This window comes from Lissotriton vulgaris, chromosome 5, assembly GCF_964263255.1.
Source record: "Lissotriton vulgaris chromosome 5, aLisVul1.2, whole genome shotgun sequence".
NCBI classification, from domain to species: domain Eukaryota; kingdom Metazoa; phylum Chordata; class Amphibia; order Caudata; family Salamandridae; genus Lissotriton; species Lissotriton vulgaris.
The window spans coordinates 267,289,233-267,306,295 of NC_141693.1; the positions used below are offsets into that span (position 1 = coordinate 267,289,233).

The 17,063-nt window shown below is 47.9% G+C and overlaps 1 protein-coding gene across 13 annotated transcripts in view; it reads right to left on the reverse strand.

Moving 5' to 3' along the window:
* Positions 1 to 17,063, reverse strand: part of KIF1B (kinesin family member 1B) — a 1,388,545-nt gene that overhangs the window by 36,493 nt on the left and 1,334,989 nt on the right. For all 13 annotated transcript variants that reach the window (XM_086921360.1, XM_086921359.1, XM_086921355.1 and 10 more), the window contains one exon: positions 8,322 to 8,440. In XM_086921360.1, coding sequence (XP_086777486.1) covers positions 8,322 to 8,440 — 119 coding nt within the window. The remainder of the gene's footprint in view (positions 1 to 8,321; positions 8,441 to 17,063) is intronic.

The following is a 17,063-nucleotide window of genomic DNA, read 5'->3' on the forward strand; positions in this document are numbered from 1 at the left end:
GAACCCGGGCATCCCTGGCACCGATAGTCGAAAAATCGACAAAGAGAGAGAGAGATCAAAAGGATCAAAAATTTCAGTCAAAAATTGACTGGGGGTAGAGCTTCTTCCGGATCCGCGCTAGCTGGCGCGGAAAAAAGAAGAACTGACGTCAGCGCGCATGGGCACCGTCTAAGTACTCCGACGACGTCATCCCGGCGCTCACGACGCCGACGACGGACGCGGAGCCGCAGACGACGCCTACCGGGTCCTACGACGCAGGGGTATTGCTACGCAAAAGTTTCCGGATCCAGTCTGACGCCTGGGGATATTCTAAGGTAAGGAATCTATCACTAACGTGTCTCTTTCAGATAGATGTAACTAAAGCTCTCCCTACGGTAGAAAGACACCTTGCTTCACCTCCGGATGGATAACTCATTCATGATTCACTAGGCATCTTCGGCTGAGTTTGTGAGAGACCGCCAGGTGTTGAACCACCAGGGAAATGCCCTGCTGTTCAAGCCATGTCCAGAGACGCAGGCCTCTTGACAAAAGGTCCACGACCCCAACCCTCCCTGCTTGTTGCAGTACCACGTTGCGGTGATGTTGTCCGTCAACACTTGTACTAGCCTTTCCTTGATAGAGGGTAGAAAGCCTTTTAATGCCAGCCGGATCGCCCTGAGCGCGGGAAGGTTGTTGTTGAGTCCGAATTTTGACAGAGAGACCAAAAGCCTGTGATCTCCACCTCTCCCAGATAGCGACCTCATACCAGGAGAGATGTATCTGTCACCACTGTGAGATCTGGTTATGTAAGGGACAGGGTTCTACCACTCACCCAACCGCAGTTTGTTAACCACCACTGTAGATCTTTTGCAGTTCCCGTCGAGACTTGGGCCATGTTGCAGAGATCTCCATGAAGCTGTGCCCACTGGAACTTCAGGACCCACTTCTGGCCCCACTGCAGAGCCTGTTATGAACCCCAATATACCCCAATATAGGCCTAGTTAGTTGGACAACCCTTTACCTACATCTGTCCTACCAGTGTTCTACATAACAGGTCTGGCGCTGACCTTTTACCTAGTTAGGTGCTACATAAATGTTCTCTGGTTTTCTCCAAAAACTAACCTTATTTATTATGAATGAGTACTCTCAGTATCGCAGCAGGATTACCATCTTCTGCTTAATAACTCTGTATAAGGGTCACCACTGTCGTCATCCTTGCCCAACATGTCCATAATACAGTTCTAGGTAGAAACCCTGAGGGTACCTTTCGGGTATAGAAGCACTACATCTTCACTGGGCAAAGAGGAGTAGAAAAGACTTCCATGCTGATGCAAGATGCTGAGGTCCCTGCACACAGACATTCCAGCACGCTGTGTTCTGACATCCCTTGAGGGTAGGGTTGTCATGTTCGATAGTTTCCAAAAACTATTTGCTCTTTGGTAAAGTTGTGAGGCTTATAGTGGCACTGTGAGCTAGCTGGTCTACAGACGAACATATCCATTGGGCCTGCCTGGAATCAGTCTGGACACTAATCCCTTAGTTTGTGTTGTCTAAACGTGCAGATCCTATATAGATTTGTAGGACCTACATGACAAGCCAGCATATGTCAGCAATCATATGTCACAAGCAGGATGCACAAGGCCATAAGTGCCCGCAGCCTCAGAGTCAGACTCACCAAAATCCAGGATAAAGGCTGAAACATCCTTCATGAGGATAGGCCCAAAACTGCACTGTGTCCTGAACAGCTCCAATGAAAGGGAGCATCTGAGAGGGAGTCAGGCGTGATTTTGGCACGTGTGAAACCCAGGGAAATGCAAGAGGTCAACCTTAGTCTGGAGGTGGGAGATGACAGCATGGGGTGAGCCCACCTTCAACAACCAGTTGTGGAGATAGAGGAAGACTGGCACCCCAGATCTACACAGATCAACTGTAACCACTGCCATCACTTTGTTGAATACCGGAGGGGCGCTGGTGAGACCAAAAGGAAGCAGGGTAAACCAAAAGTGCTTGTGGCCCACCGTGAACAGCAGGTAATGCCTGTGAGCAGGCAGGACGGGAATGTGGAAGTTGATGTACTGCAAGTCCAACGCTACCATCCAATTTTCAGCGTCCAGGGAAGACAGGACTTGAAGGAGCTTGAGCATTATAAACTTCTCCTTCTAGTGTAAGAAATTGTAAGGGGACATGTCTAGGAAAGGACAAAGGCCTCTGTTATTCTTGGGCAACATAAAGTAGCCGGAATAACAACCACAACCTACTTCTGGCGTTGGCACCCTCTCTATGGCTCCCTTTGCCAAGGTAGCCATCACTTTCTGGCAGAGCAAGGAGAGACAGTCCTCCGACAGCTTGTCGCAAGTGAGTGGCATAGGTGGAGGGGTAGTCATGAAGGGAAGGGAGTAGTACCTTCGGACAAGCTGAAGAACCCAGCAGTCTGTAGTAATAGACCTCCAGCGGGGCAGGTGATGGTGTGTCCTACCTCCTACTGGGTGTCCATGATGGCAAGAGAGCAAACTAAAGGGGTTTGGAGGCTGTGGCTGCTGAGGGTGTGGTGGAATGGCCTGATCTATGGCTGCCTGACCCACGTGGACTTTGGTTACTGCGTCCTTAGCCATGCAGAGGCTGGGAATCTTGGCGCTGTGGTGGCTGGGCTGGTAAAGATGCAGCTGGAAGCATGCTTTGTGGCTACGAAAGGAGCAAATGGCAGCCTGGGGTTGGCGAGACGCCATGGAAAGGCCTGAGAACCTGACCACAGCTCAGCTACCTTGAAGTGTTCCAGCACTGAGTCTTCCTTGTCTCCAAAGAGACAGGAGCCATCAAAGAGCATATCCATAAACGACGCAAGGACATCCCCGAAAAAGACAGTTTTTCTCAGCCAAGCATGGCGCTGTAAGGCCACTGATGAAGAAACCTTTCTGCCCAGCTAGTCGGTCATGTTCAGTCCACATCGAATTGTGAACTTCGCTGCATCTCTCCTGTCAGATATAGCTTGGGAAAGTATGTCCCGTGCCTCCTCTGGGACCAAGGCCAGCACCTTTTCAATCAAATCCCACAGGGTATGGCAGTTACAGCCCAAAAGGCACTCAGTGTTCAAGGGCTGCAGTGCCAGGCAGCCTCTTTGAGTCCCTATCCGATGGGGTGATAGGGAATGCACCAGGATTTACACAGGGGGTGGGGGCTCGGACCACCAAGGTCTCTGGGGTAGGGTGTTGCATGAGGAAGTTGGGGGTCCTCCTGGGGCGGGGAGTGGGCAATCGCACTGTTCACAGGAGGCCCAGTGCAGGGTTTGGACCAAGTCCGCAGCATGACATCCACAAGGGCTTCATTAAATGGGAGAAGCAGTTCTGAAGGGGTCACTCCCGGCTGAAGCACCTCTGTCAAGACATCAGCCTTGACTGCACCTGAGGGCAGACTAAGGTCAAGGTCCTCGGCCTGCCCTTCTCACCATCATAGCAAAAGAAGCCCCCTCCTCTGTAGCCACAGTAGGCGGAGTCAGCATGCCAGTATCTGGAGAGGTGTCCAGTCCGCTGGCGTCAGCCAATTCCCCACAACAGTCCATGCTGGGGTCTAGGGGCTGGTATTCTTTAGGGTCCAGCAATCCCCCTAATTCTCCTCGAGTCCCAGCCCATAAGAAGAGGGTTCAGGTTCTGGCGTGGAAGGCATAGCTTCAGTTAGTGACTGGACAATGCCCCTCCGGTCAGCATCAGGTCCGGCGTCAGGGAAGGTCAAGGCGGTACGACCGTCACTGGCCTGGATCCATGGGGCCCAATGAGGATGGAACCGCTGGCAGAGAACCAGTGAGGACACTTCCTGAACCTGGGGACTCGAAGGCATGCCAGCGGAAACAGACACCCAGATATGTGGAGTTGGGCTGGCTGCTCCGGCTCCCGGAAACTCAGGGAGTCACCGAGCCGACACAGGTGCAGGCTCAACCGTGGAGTCAGGCCTATAATGACCACTCTCCCTCATATTGTCAGATGACTTTGACGGACGGGGCGAAGTCGAAGACCTCTTCGACTTCTTACTCTATTTGGGCATGTGAGACTTATCTGTAGACGACTTGGAGTACGATGAGGATCTTGGGTTTGGCAACCGATCCCAGTACAACCTTCTTGACTGGGATCAAGACCGTCATGGTGTCGCACATCAGGTGGCAAGGAGTTGGAGAGAGCGTTCCCTCAAGGCCTTGGGGTGCATGGTACGGCAGTCACAGGTCGTCATGTCGTGTTCGTGCTCGAGGCACCAGAGGCTAACAAGGTGCGGGTCCCATCATGGACATCGGCCAGTGACAGATGCCGCAGGGCTTGAAGCCAGCCTTCCTAGTTGACATCCTGCCACACCAGGAGAAAAATCTCAAAAGACTTGGACAAAAAGTCAAAAAAGGTCAGTCAAAATTTGACTCTGGTTAACTCTCTCAGGATCTGCGCTGACTGGCGCGTAAAGAAAAGAACTGTCGTCAACATGCTGGGGTGGCACAGATATAGCCACCACACACATCACTTCTGGCGCAGACACCAACAGCACCATGCAGAGCCGAACGACACCACCTAGCAGAATGCAGGGGTACTGCTAACAAAAAAGTTCTGGATCTAGTCTGATGCCTGTGGATAAATCTAAGGTAAGGAATCTATGGTTAGAAGTCTTTATCTGATGCCACATATATGTGCCCTGTCAGTTTCTTTCTTGACTGTCTGTGCTGTTGGATGCCGAACTTAATACCTGATCAGATATGAAATTATAAAGATCTCCAACTTGGGATCTTTATATGGATGGTGAAAGGAGTTCATGCCACAGAATGTAGAGGAGTGTTGGTGGTGAGGAATCTGCGGTTAGATGGTGTATCCATAGAAAGAGTGTTACCATAGGTGAATAGCCCGCAACTACAACCAGATTGATATGGAGGCAGGTTTCCAGTAGAGACCAGGATTCTTTGAGCTCCCCCTCTCTTTGATGACCTCCCCAACCCAACAGTGATGCACTCGTCACCACCGCCTGCTCCGGGTGGGTAGAAAAAGTGGTAAGCCGCCCATCCAGTTGTGGGTGAGCAAACACCGTTGCAGGCCTTTCGCAGTCTCTTCTGAAACTTGTACAGACTATGATAGGTTCCCTAGGTGCTGAGCCCACGGACACTTCAAATCCCACTGCAGAGCCTGCATGTGCTATCTAGCATAGTACCCTAGCAGGATACTTGAGACCAAAAATCAAAGAAGTCTCAGAGTAATTCTCATTAAGACCCAGGACTAAGGCTGAAACATCAGGATCATGGTCGGGATGTCCTGCACTCGATCCAGAGGGGAGGCTAAAATGAGGCCATATTCAGAAAGGCCCAGATGAATGGAAGTCTCTGCAAAGGAGTCAGGTAAGACTTCGGCAAGTTGATAGAGAACCCTAAAGACGTTGAGGGTTCACCATCGCCTGGAGGTGGTCTACGACTGACTGTGGCAAGCCCACCTTCAATAGCCAGTCGTCGAGCTAGGGGAACACTGGTATTTCCAACATCCGAAGATGTGCTGCGACCACCACCATCATTTTCATGAACATCCAAGCAGCACTGGTAAGGCTGAAGGGGAATACTGAAAACAGAAAATGCTCCTGGTCCACCTTGAACTGCAGGTAACGGCTGTGGGTCTGCAAGACGGGAATGTGACAATGGGCTTTTATACGACCAGCAATCCCATCCAGCGCTACAAACCAGTCTTCTGGATCCGGGGAAGATAGAACTTGTGCCAATAAGAGCATGTTGAATTTGTCTTTTTTCAGGAAGAAATTGAGAGATCAAAGGTCTAAAATAGGACAGAGGTGTTTGTCCACTTTGGCACTAGAAAATAATGGGAGTAACATCCAGGCCCTACTTCTGCTGCTGGGACCCTCTCTAGGGCACCCTTGTCCAAAAGAGCCATTACCTTTTGCCTCAAAATGGAGAAATGATCCTCTGAGCGCCGCTCTGGTGCATAATGCGGTGGGTCTCAATGAAATGCTAGGGCATATCCTTTCTGAACTACTTTAAACATCTAACTCATCCTACTTCTAACAGGATAGCCAAGTGCTGCTGAAGGCAAGTATAACAACTTAGTGAAGGTAGCATGGAGAAATAGGGGACTGAGCAGTGCGTTAACCCGGAGGGGTTGGACGTTGTTGGCTGATCCCTGGCTTCGAATGGATTGGTTAGTTCTGTTGCTCTAGAGACGGATTTGGTGGGGTCTTTGCAGCAAGGCTCTTTCAAAGCCTTGAAAGGGGTGAAACTGTTGGGGATACTCCCACATGGGTGAAGAAAGGCAGAGGGAGCACTCAGTGTCCTTGCTTTCCTTAAAGAGCTCCATGGTAGAGTCTGCCTTTTCTATGAATAGAAAGGTACCATCAAATGGCATGTCCATCAGTGACGCATAAATGTCATTTGAGAAGCCTGTGGATTTCATCCAAGAGCAGAACCGAAGCACCATGCTGGTACTAACTACCTTTCCCAAGTAGCCAGTGGTGACCAGCCCAGAGCAGATGACTTACTTCACTACGTCTTGATCATCTTGGATAATCTTCAAATGATCGCCACAGAATTCTTTATGTACTGTCGACAAGATCTCAATTTCCATATCCCACAATACATGCCAGTGTTGTCCCATGAATCAACTGGCATTTACTGAGCAGGGAGCGAATCTAGCGGATGAGAGCATCCTTTTCCCGAATGCCTCCATAAGTTTGGATTCGCTATCAGGAAGCATAGTAGGAAATGAGTTAGGGTTGAGCCAACTCATTGAAGCCTGGACTATCAAGCTTTCAGGCATAGGGTGTTGCATAAGGAAAAGTGGGTCAGGTATGTAATTTTCTGCAACCTGTGTTGAAAACAGGGCCTCCAGGTATGTATCCTCTGCACCCTGTGTTTGCTAGTGGATCAGAGCCAGGTTTGGTACTTATCAGTGTGTGTCAGGTCTTCATTAAAAGAGAGAGGTGGTTCTATGAAAGCCTGTCCAGGTTGTAGGACTTCCCTCCGAACAGGTTTCTTTACTTCAACAGATGGAAGTCGCACGTTTAAAAATTGTACAGCACATCTTATAACCACAGTAAAAGAAGCTGATTCCTCTGTGGAGGGGAGAGTGGGGGAAGGGTTTAACCGAGCAGCTGAGTAAGTGTCTATCCCACTAATGTTTTGAAGTCTCATTTTAAGATTGTCCTCCTCATAGTACTGGGATTCATCACCCCAGTCATGTTGAATGTGTTCTGAGTCTGAAGCAAAAGGAAAGTGGAGCGTTCTAGGTAATGGCAAGGTTCTATCAGAGTGGAATAAAGCTAGATCTGCTGTGCCCAAGGTTGTGGAAGGCACACTTTCGGTCAAGATCGTGCAGACTCGCTTCCAAATCCAATAAAACAATGGGTTCTTCCTCGGGTGTCAGCTGTTTAGAAGAGCATGGGTTCGTCAAAGATCTTGATGCAGGGATTCAAAGTTGGGTTGGGTGTCAGCTCTGAAATCGTGGCAGACCCTGCAGTTGAGTCAAGAAGAGCTGATGGTGCAGTCGAATGATCCACCAACAATAGCCCACCTGGAGGTCTCATTGGACCCTTATGGCATGAAGGCACTTAAAGGGAACTGGAAGGGCACCAAAGAAGAGCAACATAACTTCCTTAAAGACACAACTTGTTGTAGTGCCCCAAATGCACCTTGGAATTTGGGACTCACCAGTATAACCTGTGAAATCGGTTCCTCAGTAGTGGACCAGGTGGAAGATCAAGACGCACCTGGATGCCCATGTGACTTCTGACGAGAGTGGCATGAGAATGGAGAGTTGTGGTTTGACTTCTTATATTTCTTTTTTGATTATCTGACTACTTGGAGTGTGAAGAGGACCTTTAGCTGGAACGGTGTGGACCAAGACCAGTCCTTATGCGCCATTCAAACATGTTCATTGACATAGAGCTTGGCTTCCCAGTCCCAGATCACCTTTGGATTCATCTGAGCACAGATTTGGAGTTGTGGGAAGCCACGGAAACCTACATGGTGGGCATCTGTCACAGGTATCTGCTTTAATCTGTCCCTGCAAGTTTTAATCCCTGTAGTCCTTCAGAGGGGACATATGCACTTGCACACTGAGAAAACGTTTGAGGAAAACTTGGCAAAAGATGACAAAAAAGTTGAGGGAGCAAACTCCGGCTCTGGGTGCGAAGGCATCAATAAAAATGAACTGTGTGGCTTATAGATGGGAATACAGGGTAACTTCCGGGTCAGAATGAAACATACTCTTACCAGCATGCAGGAACAATGCTGAGAAAATCTCCACATCCAGTCAGGAATCAGGGGATATTCACAGCGTGACGAATCTGTGGTTAGAAGTGTCCATCAGAAGCATTTGTCTCACCTTATAGTGCCAGCGAGCAGTGGGTTGAAGGCGTACAGCCAGTCATTCATATCTTTGTCGTTGATGGCCTGTAGTAAGATCCCACGATAGTTAGTGCACACTGCGAAGGTATTCGGTGTCTAGGAAAAAATAAAAAAAAGTACAGATGAACACATAGCAATCAAGAATATTCTGTGTATTGAAGGCACAGAGGTATGCTTCTATATAACCAAACACACACGTGCAGACTGGGCTCTGTTTTGATGGTAGGAAAAAAAATATATACATTACAGTGAGTAAGGCATGGGCTGGAATGCGTCATATATATATAAACACACTCCCAATTCATCCAACAAAGAGTACGCACACAAAGACTAGAGTATTCACATTCCTTTAATAAGCTGGGTCTCTCTCCACCCAGCAATTCAAAAGTCCTTCAGAGGTGCTTTTCGGACGTGTACCAGGCTTTATCAATATGAAGAGCGCCATCATTGTGCTCCTTTATTCTCACAGTGAACATAAACAATGTACTTCACATTTTCCGTAAACAGTAATTCATTTTACTATTATATTCATGCTGTGAAATTGTACTGTGCAAAGATTTTGTCATTTATACAGATATCTCACGGACATTCAAAGCAGCCTATATGCACTCGACTCATAAAAGCACCCAATGAGAAAAATGTCAAACAATATACTGCTGCTGCCTGAAAGGACTGTTAATAATAACTTATGAAATGCTTTGCACCACTTCAATAATGCTCCTAATACCAACCAGAATATTTTGATTGGTATTACAAGTACATTTGCTGCCGTAACTTAAAATATAGCATTTGAAGCTTTCACTTTAAGATGAACGTGTAAACAATGACCATTTCAAACATCTGTGCTTCTTGGAGAATACAAGTCTTTATGCATCATCTAAAACGTGTGTCTATCCTGCATTGAAATTAATTACCTGCAATGTCACCTTATACCTGGAGTCCCACTTTCACCATGTTTAGTAAAAACATTAATGTCACAAAGGCAGCAGCATAATAATTACAAACTGCAAAGTCAAGAGATGCCTTTCCATGAAATCAATTTGGACCGCAGCAGTGATTTGTCCAGCGACGAATACCCAGGACCAGATCTCCATTTTTACATCCTGAGTTGGGCCAAGGGCATATACATGGAGAAACAATGTTCCCGCACTAAAAGTCGCCCGACTTCCCTGTGACAAGTCTTCCCCTTCACCTCAACCAGCGCCACATATCCCGCTTCTCAATGCAAAGTCTGGGGTTTGTCGTTATGGCACTATCATACCTCCACCTCAAGTATGTGGTTTAAAAGACACATGGTCTAACATTGGTGGTGGGTGTTTTAAATAAATATATATTCAGTGAAAACAACAAAGGTTACAGGGATGTTATAGTTAGGAAATAGAATAAAAACAATCTTAGAAATTCACTGAAAAACCAAAGGTTACAGGGATGTTATAGTTAGGCTATTTCACTTGTACAAAACCAGAGAAATTCAGCAGTGATAGTTAGCTCAGGCTAACTACAAGTTATGATGCTGCAGTGCACTGCTTATGGCTTGTGTTAGTGGGTGTATGGGTGAGTTGATATGTGAGTAGCTCTATGGATTAGTGAGTAGATGTATGATCATATTATGGCCAGACAAGGCACCATAGTAAAGTTCTATTGGAGGATGAGGGAGGCAGAAGATCATACTTTAGCTCACCGCTGTTGGGTTGAGATTGAAAATCAAGGAAGATAAGCTAACTCGACCACGACAATCCTGAAGGAATCTCTGTCGACATTACAGCTAGAGGCGGCCTGGTCTACACCAGTAACGTATTCTGGATTCAAAAGCGTGGTGAACGCCACAACCAAGCGGATCCCTTTGTTACCCGATAAAACTATTTTTGCAAAAAAAAAACATGCCTGGGCTGTGATACAGGCCTACCAGAGGCTAAAACAACAACAGTATTTGACCGAACTCTTTTCCTACCACAAAAAAACATGACCTTATGTTGCTACGAATGGGATCATTCCCTTCAAAGGATTTGACCCCAAAATGGAAATTTATATGGCCTTCTAAGGAATGCCGCCTCTGTTGTCAAGGTGAGGAGTCACTACTACATCTACTATGTATATGTCCCTTTTTACTGAAAATTCGTAAATCCAGTCTTCAGGAGATTTTAAGGAAAGAACAGATAAGAACATGTAGAACTGCAGTCATCAGGTGTATCGGAGGGCTACCTATTTCCCTCTCCTGTAATGCCATAAAAGTCTGGAAAATAGCAGAAAAGGAACTGGAAAAATGGAACTAAGCTAAGCAGCCAATAAACAACCTGCCTGCGGACTTTTCATAAATATACTGCACTACTTGTTAGCCTTTTAACCGTGGTAATGACTTCAAGGTTTTTTCTCCTCTCTTATGTTTTAAAAATATATATATATATATATATATATGTTCATTGAATTTTTTGTGTGTTATGATGGTTGGCCATCCTTTTACAATTTTTAAAGAATCAATAAAAGTATTTTTGACTGACTGACTATTAAGTAGATGTAGGACTGTTTGTATGGGTCTGTGAATAGTTATGTCAGTGGTTCAGTGGCAGTAGGTGTTTGAGATATTGTATGGGTTGTAAGTGAGTTTGTCAGTGGTACTGTGGATGATGTTATCAGTGATGTCACTGACCATGTCATGAGTGATGTAATATGTGAGGTCATGAGCAGTGCATTGAGGGGGCATAAGTTATAGTTAGCTAACTATATCATTTTTGTAGGCTTTGTTTTTTCAACTAAATTACTATAGTTTTTTAAATTATATTTACTAAGTACAACACCTCTCGCTTTTTTTTTTTTTTAAAGTCAATTAGATTTTTTTTTATGCTGTGGTCGATTGTTCACAGGAGGTCTGCTTGAATCAGTCAGTGGCCAGCCCACTGGATTAATATTAGTTTACACAGTATTGAAAAAAATGAATATCTAGACGCCAAATATGACAAAAAAAGGTGAATTAGAAAAATATTTTTGGAAATATACAATGAGAAAGCACTGTAAATAATACAAAAAAAGCAACATAGATGGGTGTAACAGTGGGTCTATGGTATAGGAATGGGTATGACGTCTGTATGGGTTTGCCAATGGGTGTGACAGTGACTGTATGGGTTTGGGTCGGCTGTCACAGAGTCTCCATGGGTATGTTAATGGGTGTGAGAGTGTCTCTATGGGGTTGTGAATGGGTGTGACAGTGTATGTATAGGTTTCTAGATAGGTGTAACAGTGTATCTATGATATATGAATGGGTGTGACAGTCTGCATGGGGTTACAAATGGGTGTGACCGTGTATGCATGGGTTTGTCAATGGGTGTGTCAGTGACTGTATGGGTTTTTTAATGGATGGGACAGTGTCTGTTTGGGTATATGAATGGGTGTCACACATTCTACAGATATGTGAATGTCAAGTCAAGTCAGATAATTTATATAGCGCACTACATACCCAGAGGGTCTCAAGGCGCTTAGAGAGGGGAGGAGGATTACTTGTCAAATATCCACGTTTTAAGTTGCTTTCTGAATGCTAGGTGGTTCTGGGTAAGGCGGAGGTAGGCGGGGGGTGAGTTCCAAGTTTTAGCAGCCAGGTATGAGAAGGATCTGCCTCCCATGGTGGTTTTGTTGATGCGAGGTACAGTGGCGAGGGCTTGGCTGGAGGAACGTAGTTGGCGGGAGGGGGTGTAGAAGGATAGTCGTGAGTTGAGGCATTCTGGTCCGATGTCGTAGAGTGATTTGTGTGCGTGGGTTAGCAGTCGGAAAGTGATTCTCTTATTGACGGGTAGCCAGTGGAGGTCTTTCAGGTGACCAGAGATGTGTTCGTTGCGCGGGATGTCTAATATGATCCTGGCTGAGGCGTTTTGGATTCGTTGGAGTTTCTTCTGGAGTTTAGCGGTAGTCCCGGCGTAGAGGGTGTTTCCATAGTCCAGTCGGCTCGTGACCAGAGCATGGGTGACTGTTTTCCTTGTTGCGGTGGGGATCCAGCGGAATGTTTTTTTGAGCATGCGAAGAATGTTGAAGCAGGATGAGGATACGGCGCTGACTTGTCTGTTCATTGAGAGTGAAGAATCCAGAATGACGCCTAGGTTCCGTGCGTGGTCTGTCGGGATGGGTGCTTTTCCAAGGGCTTCCGGCCACCAAGAGTCGTCCCATGCAGAGGGGGATGTACCTAAGATGAGGACTTCTGTTTTGTCTGAGTTCAGTTTCAGACGGCTTTGTTTCATCCATTCGGCGACTTCTTTCATTCCTTCGTGTAGGTTAGTTTTGGCGGTGCTGGGGTCATTGGTGAGAGAAAGGATTAGTTGAGTGTCATCCGCGTAAGAGATGATGTTGAGGTTGTGTTGGCGGGCGATGGCCGCGAGGGGGCTCATGTATACGTTGAAGAGGGTGGGGCTGAGTGAGGAACCTTGGGGTACGCCGCAGATTACTTCAGTGGCCTCTGATTTGAATGGTGGGAGGCGGACTCTCTGGGTTCTTCCGGTGAGGAATGAGGTGATCCATTCAAGTGCTTTTCCTTGTATTCCGATGTTATTGAGGCGATGTAAAAGGGTGCTGTGGCAGACTGTGTCGAATGCTGCAGAGAGGTCGAGGAGGATGAGGGCGACTGTGTCTCCATTGTCCAGTATGGTTCGAATGTCGTCTGTTGCTGCGATGAGGGCGGTCTCAGTGCTGTGTTTTGCTCGGAAGCCAGATTGTGAGGAGTCGAGGGATTTGTTGGCTTCGAGGAAAGCGGCGAGCTGGTTGTTGACAGCTTTCTCTATGACTTTGGCCGGGAATGGAAGGAGCGAAATTGGGCGGTAATTTTTGAGTTCGGTGGGGTCCGCTGTGGGTTTTTTCAGAAGGGTGGTGAGTTCAGCGTGTTTCCAGTCTTCCGGGAAGGTGGCGGAGTTGAAGGAGCAGTTGATGACGTCTCGGAGGTGCGGTGCTATGACGGAGTCTGCTTTGTTGAAGATGTGATGAGGACATGGGTCTGTGGGGGATCCTGAGTGGATGGAATTCATCAGGCGGATTGTGTCCTCAGTGGAGATTGGGTTCCAGTCGTTAAGGGTGTTCACGGGGGGAGAATGTTCAGCAAATGGTTGGGTGGGTTGGTCTCCGCGTTGGTTGTTGAAGCTGTTGTGGATGTCTGCAATCTTGTTGTGGAAGAATGAGGCTAGGGAGTCGCAGAGGGCTTGAGAGGGGGTGATGTCGTTGGAGTTGGCCGAGGGATTGGAAAATTCCTTGACGATGTTGAAAAGTTCCTTGCTGTTGTGGGCGTTGTTGTCAAGTCGATCCTTGAATGCTGTTTTTTTGGCCTTTCGGATTAGTTGGTGGTGAGTGCGGGTGGCGTTTTTGAAGGCGTCCTTGGTGCTAGTGGTTGGGTCTTTTTTCCAGGCCTTTTCAAGGGAGAGGCAGAATTTCTTGGACTTCTTAAGATCATCGTTGAACCATGAGGCCTTCTTGCTGCCAGGTTTGCTTTGACGTTTTTTCAGTGGTGCTAAGGTGTCGGCGGTGTTGGATAACCATAGGGTGAGGTTGGCGGCGGCTTGGTTTGGGTTAGAAGAGTGGGCTGGGGTGTTTAGAAGGAGCGATGCGGAGATCTGGTCGGTGGTGATTTTGTTCCAGTTTCTTTGCAGAGTTGGTTGGAGGTGGTTGGTGGGTTTTGGCTTATTGTAGGTGAAGTGAACGCAGCTGTGGTCAGTCCAGAGGAGATCCGTAGTGTGGCTGAAGGAGACATGATTGCTGGAGGTGAAGATGGGGTCGAGTGTGTGACCTGCGATGTGGGTGGGGGAAGTGACCAGTTGTTTAAGTCCGAGGTTGGCGAGGTTGTCCAGGAGGGTGGTGGTGTTGCGGTCGTTGATCTTTTCAAGATGAAAGTTGAGGTCTCCCAGGAGGATGTAGTCTTTGGAGGGGAGCGCGTGTGGAGTGATGAAGTCCGTGATGTCTTCACTGAATTTTGCGCGAGGTCCTGGTGGTCTGTAGAGGAGGGTGCCTCTGAGTGTGGTCCTGGGGTCGATGTGGATTTGGAAGTGAAGGTGTTCCGAGTTGGCGAGGTTGGCGTCAGAGCTGGTTGAGATGCGGATTGATTTCTTATGGACGATAGCGATTCCTCCTCCTGTGTGGCCGGTACGGTCCTTGCGTGTGATCTTATAGTCTTCAGGGATGGCGATGGTGATGTCTGGGGCGGAAGAAGCGTTCATCCATGTTTCTGTTAGGAAGGCGACGTCTGGAGAGATGGTGTCTAGTAGAATCCATAGGTCAATGGCGTGTCTGTGGACCGAGCGAGTGTTGAGAAGGATGCATTGTAGGTGGTTGGGGTCGGGAGTCTGTGGAGTGGTCGTAGTGGAGTGGTTGTCGGTGCCGTTGAATTTGCAGGAGTAGCAGGAGAAAGGTCCATGGGTGTGTCCAGGAGCTGCATGGATGCAGTTGGGGGCGCGACCGGGGTTGAGGGCTAGGAGGGTTGTGGCATCGTAGGTAATGCGGGGGGGCTGGGAGGGACGGGGACCAGGGGGTCTGGCGCTGGGCGCGGTCCAGGCGGGGACGGGCTTACCTTTGGCGCACCTTCGGCGCGGATTGGGCGCGGTCGCTGCGCGTGAACGCTGCGCGCGGGAGTAGCTGTCATATATGGAAGGTGGAGGGGGAGGGGCGAGGGCGTCTCAGCTGGGAGGCGGGGCGGGCACACGAGGACGACGACAACAACAAACAAAATGGAGGCGGAGGGGGGGAACAGAGCAGAGCGCTGGAGGCAAACGCGCAAATTACGATTAAACAGCAGAATTGATTACAACACAGCGTTAATGAGTCTGAGCGGTAACTGGGCACAAGCAGGCAAGAATAAATGCAGCTTTCCACGCAATGAGCGGAGGGCTGGAGGCTAATGCGCAAATAACGTTAGATACAGCACAATCAGGTAAAATACAGCGTAAATGAGTTTAAGCGGTAGCTAGGCACAGGCAGGCAAGGTGAAAAGCAGCTTTCAAGGCAATGCAGCGCTACGATACCAGGTGTCAGCAGGGACACTGGGAGCGACCACTCGGCTCGTGGGAGAGGAGCGAGTCACGATGTGTACAGGGTTAGGAGCGCTACTTCTGGTCAGTGGGAGGGCGTCTCAGCTGGGAGGCGGGCGGGCACACGAGGACGACGACAACAACAAACAAAATGGAGGCGGAGGGGGGGGAACAGAGCGGAGCGCTGGAGGCAAACGCGCAAATTACGATTAAACAGCAGAATTGATTACAACACAGCGTTAATGAGTCTGAGCGGTAACTGGGCACAAGCAGGCAAGAATAAATGCAGCTTTCCACGCAATGAGGGGAGCGCTGGAGGCTAATGCGCAAATAACGTTAGATACAGCACAATCAGGTAAAATACAGCGTAAATGAGTTTAAGCGGTAGCTAGGCACAGGCAGGCAAGGTGAAAAGCAGCTTTCAAGGCAATGCAGCGCTACGATACCAGGTGTCAGCAGGGACACTGGGAGCGACCACTCGGCTCGTGGGAGAGGAGCGAGATGTAACAGGGTCTGTTCAGGTGTGTGAATAGGTGTGGCAGTGGCTTTATGGCTTTGTGAATAGTGATAGTGTCTGTATGGGTTTGTGAATGGGTGTGACAGTTTGTATGAGGTTGTGAATGGGTGTGACGGTCTGTATGGCTTTGTGAATGGGTGTGACAGTGGCTCTATGAGTGCAACAGTGGATGTGATAGTGTCTGCATTGGTATGAGAGTGGGTGTAGTATGGATATGTGAGTAGCTGTGAGAGGAATAGAGTATAAAAATATTTATCTATAATTTTTTTTTACAGCCGTGCTAAATCCGTGGAGCTCCTGCGAAGTTACATGGGGGCCGCACTGAGCCTCGCAAGCAATGCACATACTCCAAGAATGATTAAAAAAATTGGGGCATTTCAATGGCCAAAATGCTCCCTCACCCCTCATATTAAGCATTCACAAGGGGTCAGAAAACTTCTCACCTGACCCCTTCACTTAATATTCACTCTAGTTTTCAACTCTGGTGACAGTTCCCTGGAAAACAAAATGGTGGCCGCAACTTTTTTGTCAAGGTACGACCAGCCAATCAGGAGTTCACGATTGAGTGCGATCTGCGGGTGGATCTGTGGGTAATCTGCGCCCCCAGATATACAAATTTGTTTTCCAGTTAATATCTCCCAAAGGACTGAATCAATTTACACCAAATCACAAAAAGCATGATCTGCGTACCAAGGTCTAGCTTCCTGCCAAATTTGGTGTAATTCCGTCAAGAGGTTCGGTTATAGTCGTGTCTTAACATCCTATGGGAATTAACACGGGGAAGACGTGCTTTGGGAACCCCCCTTTTTCTCGACCCCCGCTACACAAAATGTCCCACATCTTTCCAGACCCCATGTGAAGTACTGGCCAAATATAGAAAACGTCATGAAGCTTTATCAACCGGCGCAAAGAGCTAGGCAACTGAAAGTCACCTTTTTAATAGAAACTCAGTCCTAAGAAATGTGTTACTTACCTGTAACTGCAGTTATCCAGTATTGGTATCTTTCATAGATTGAACAACAAGAACCGAGGGGTCTCTACAGGAAAGTATCATGGAAATTCCTACTTACTTAACCCGACGTCTAGCATAGTGCATCTGGTTAGAGTCAAGACTAAATAATTCTGACAGGACACAAAAAACCTAAAGCAGAGGGCCACCAGTGATTGTAGATCAAAAAACCTACTATAGGATTCCCATCAAAGACTTGTGGTGATC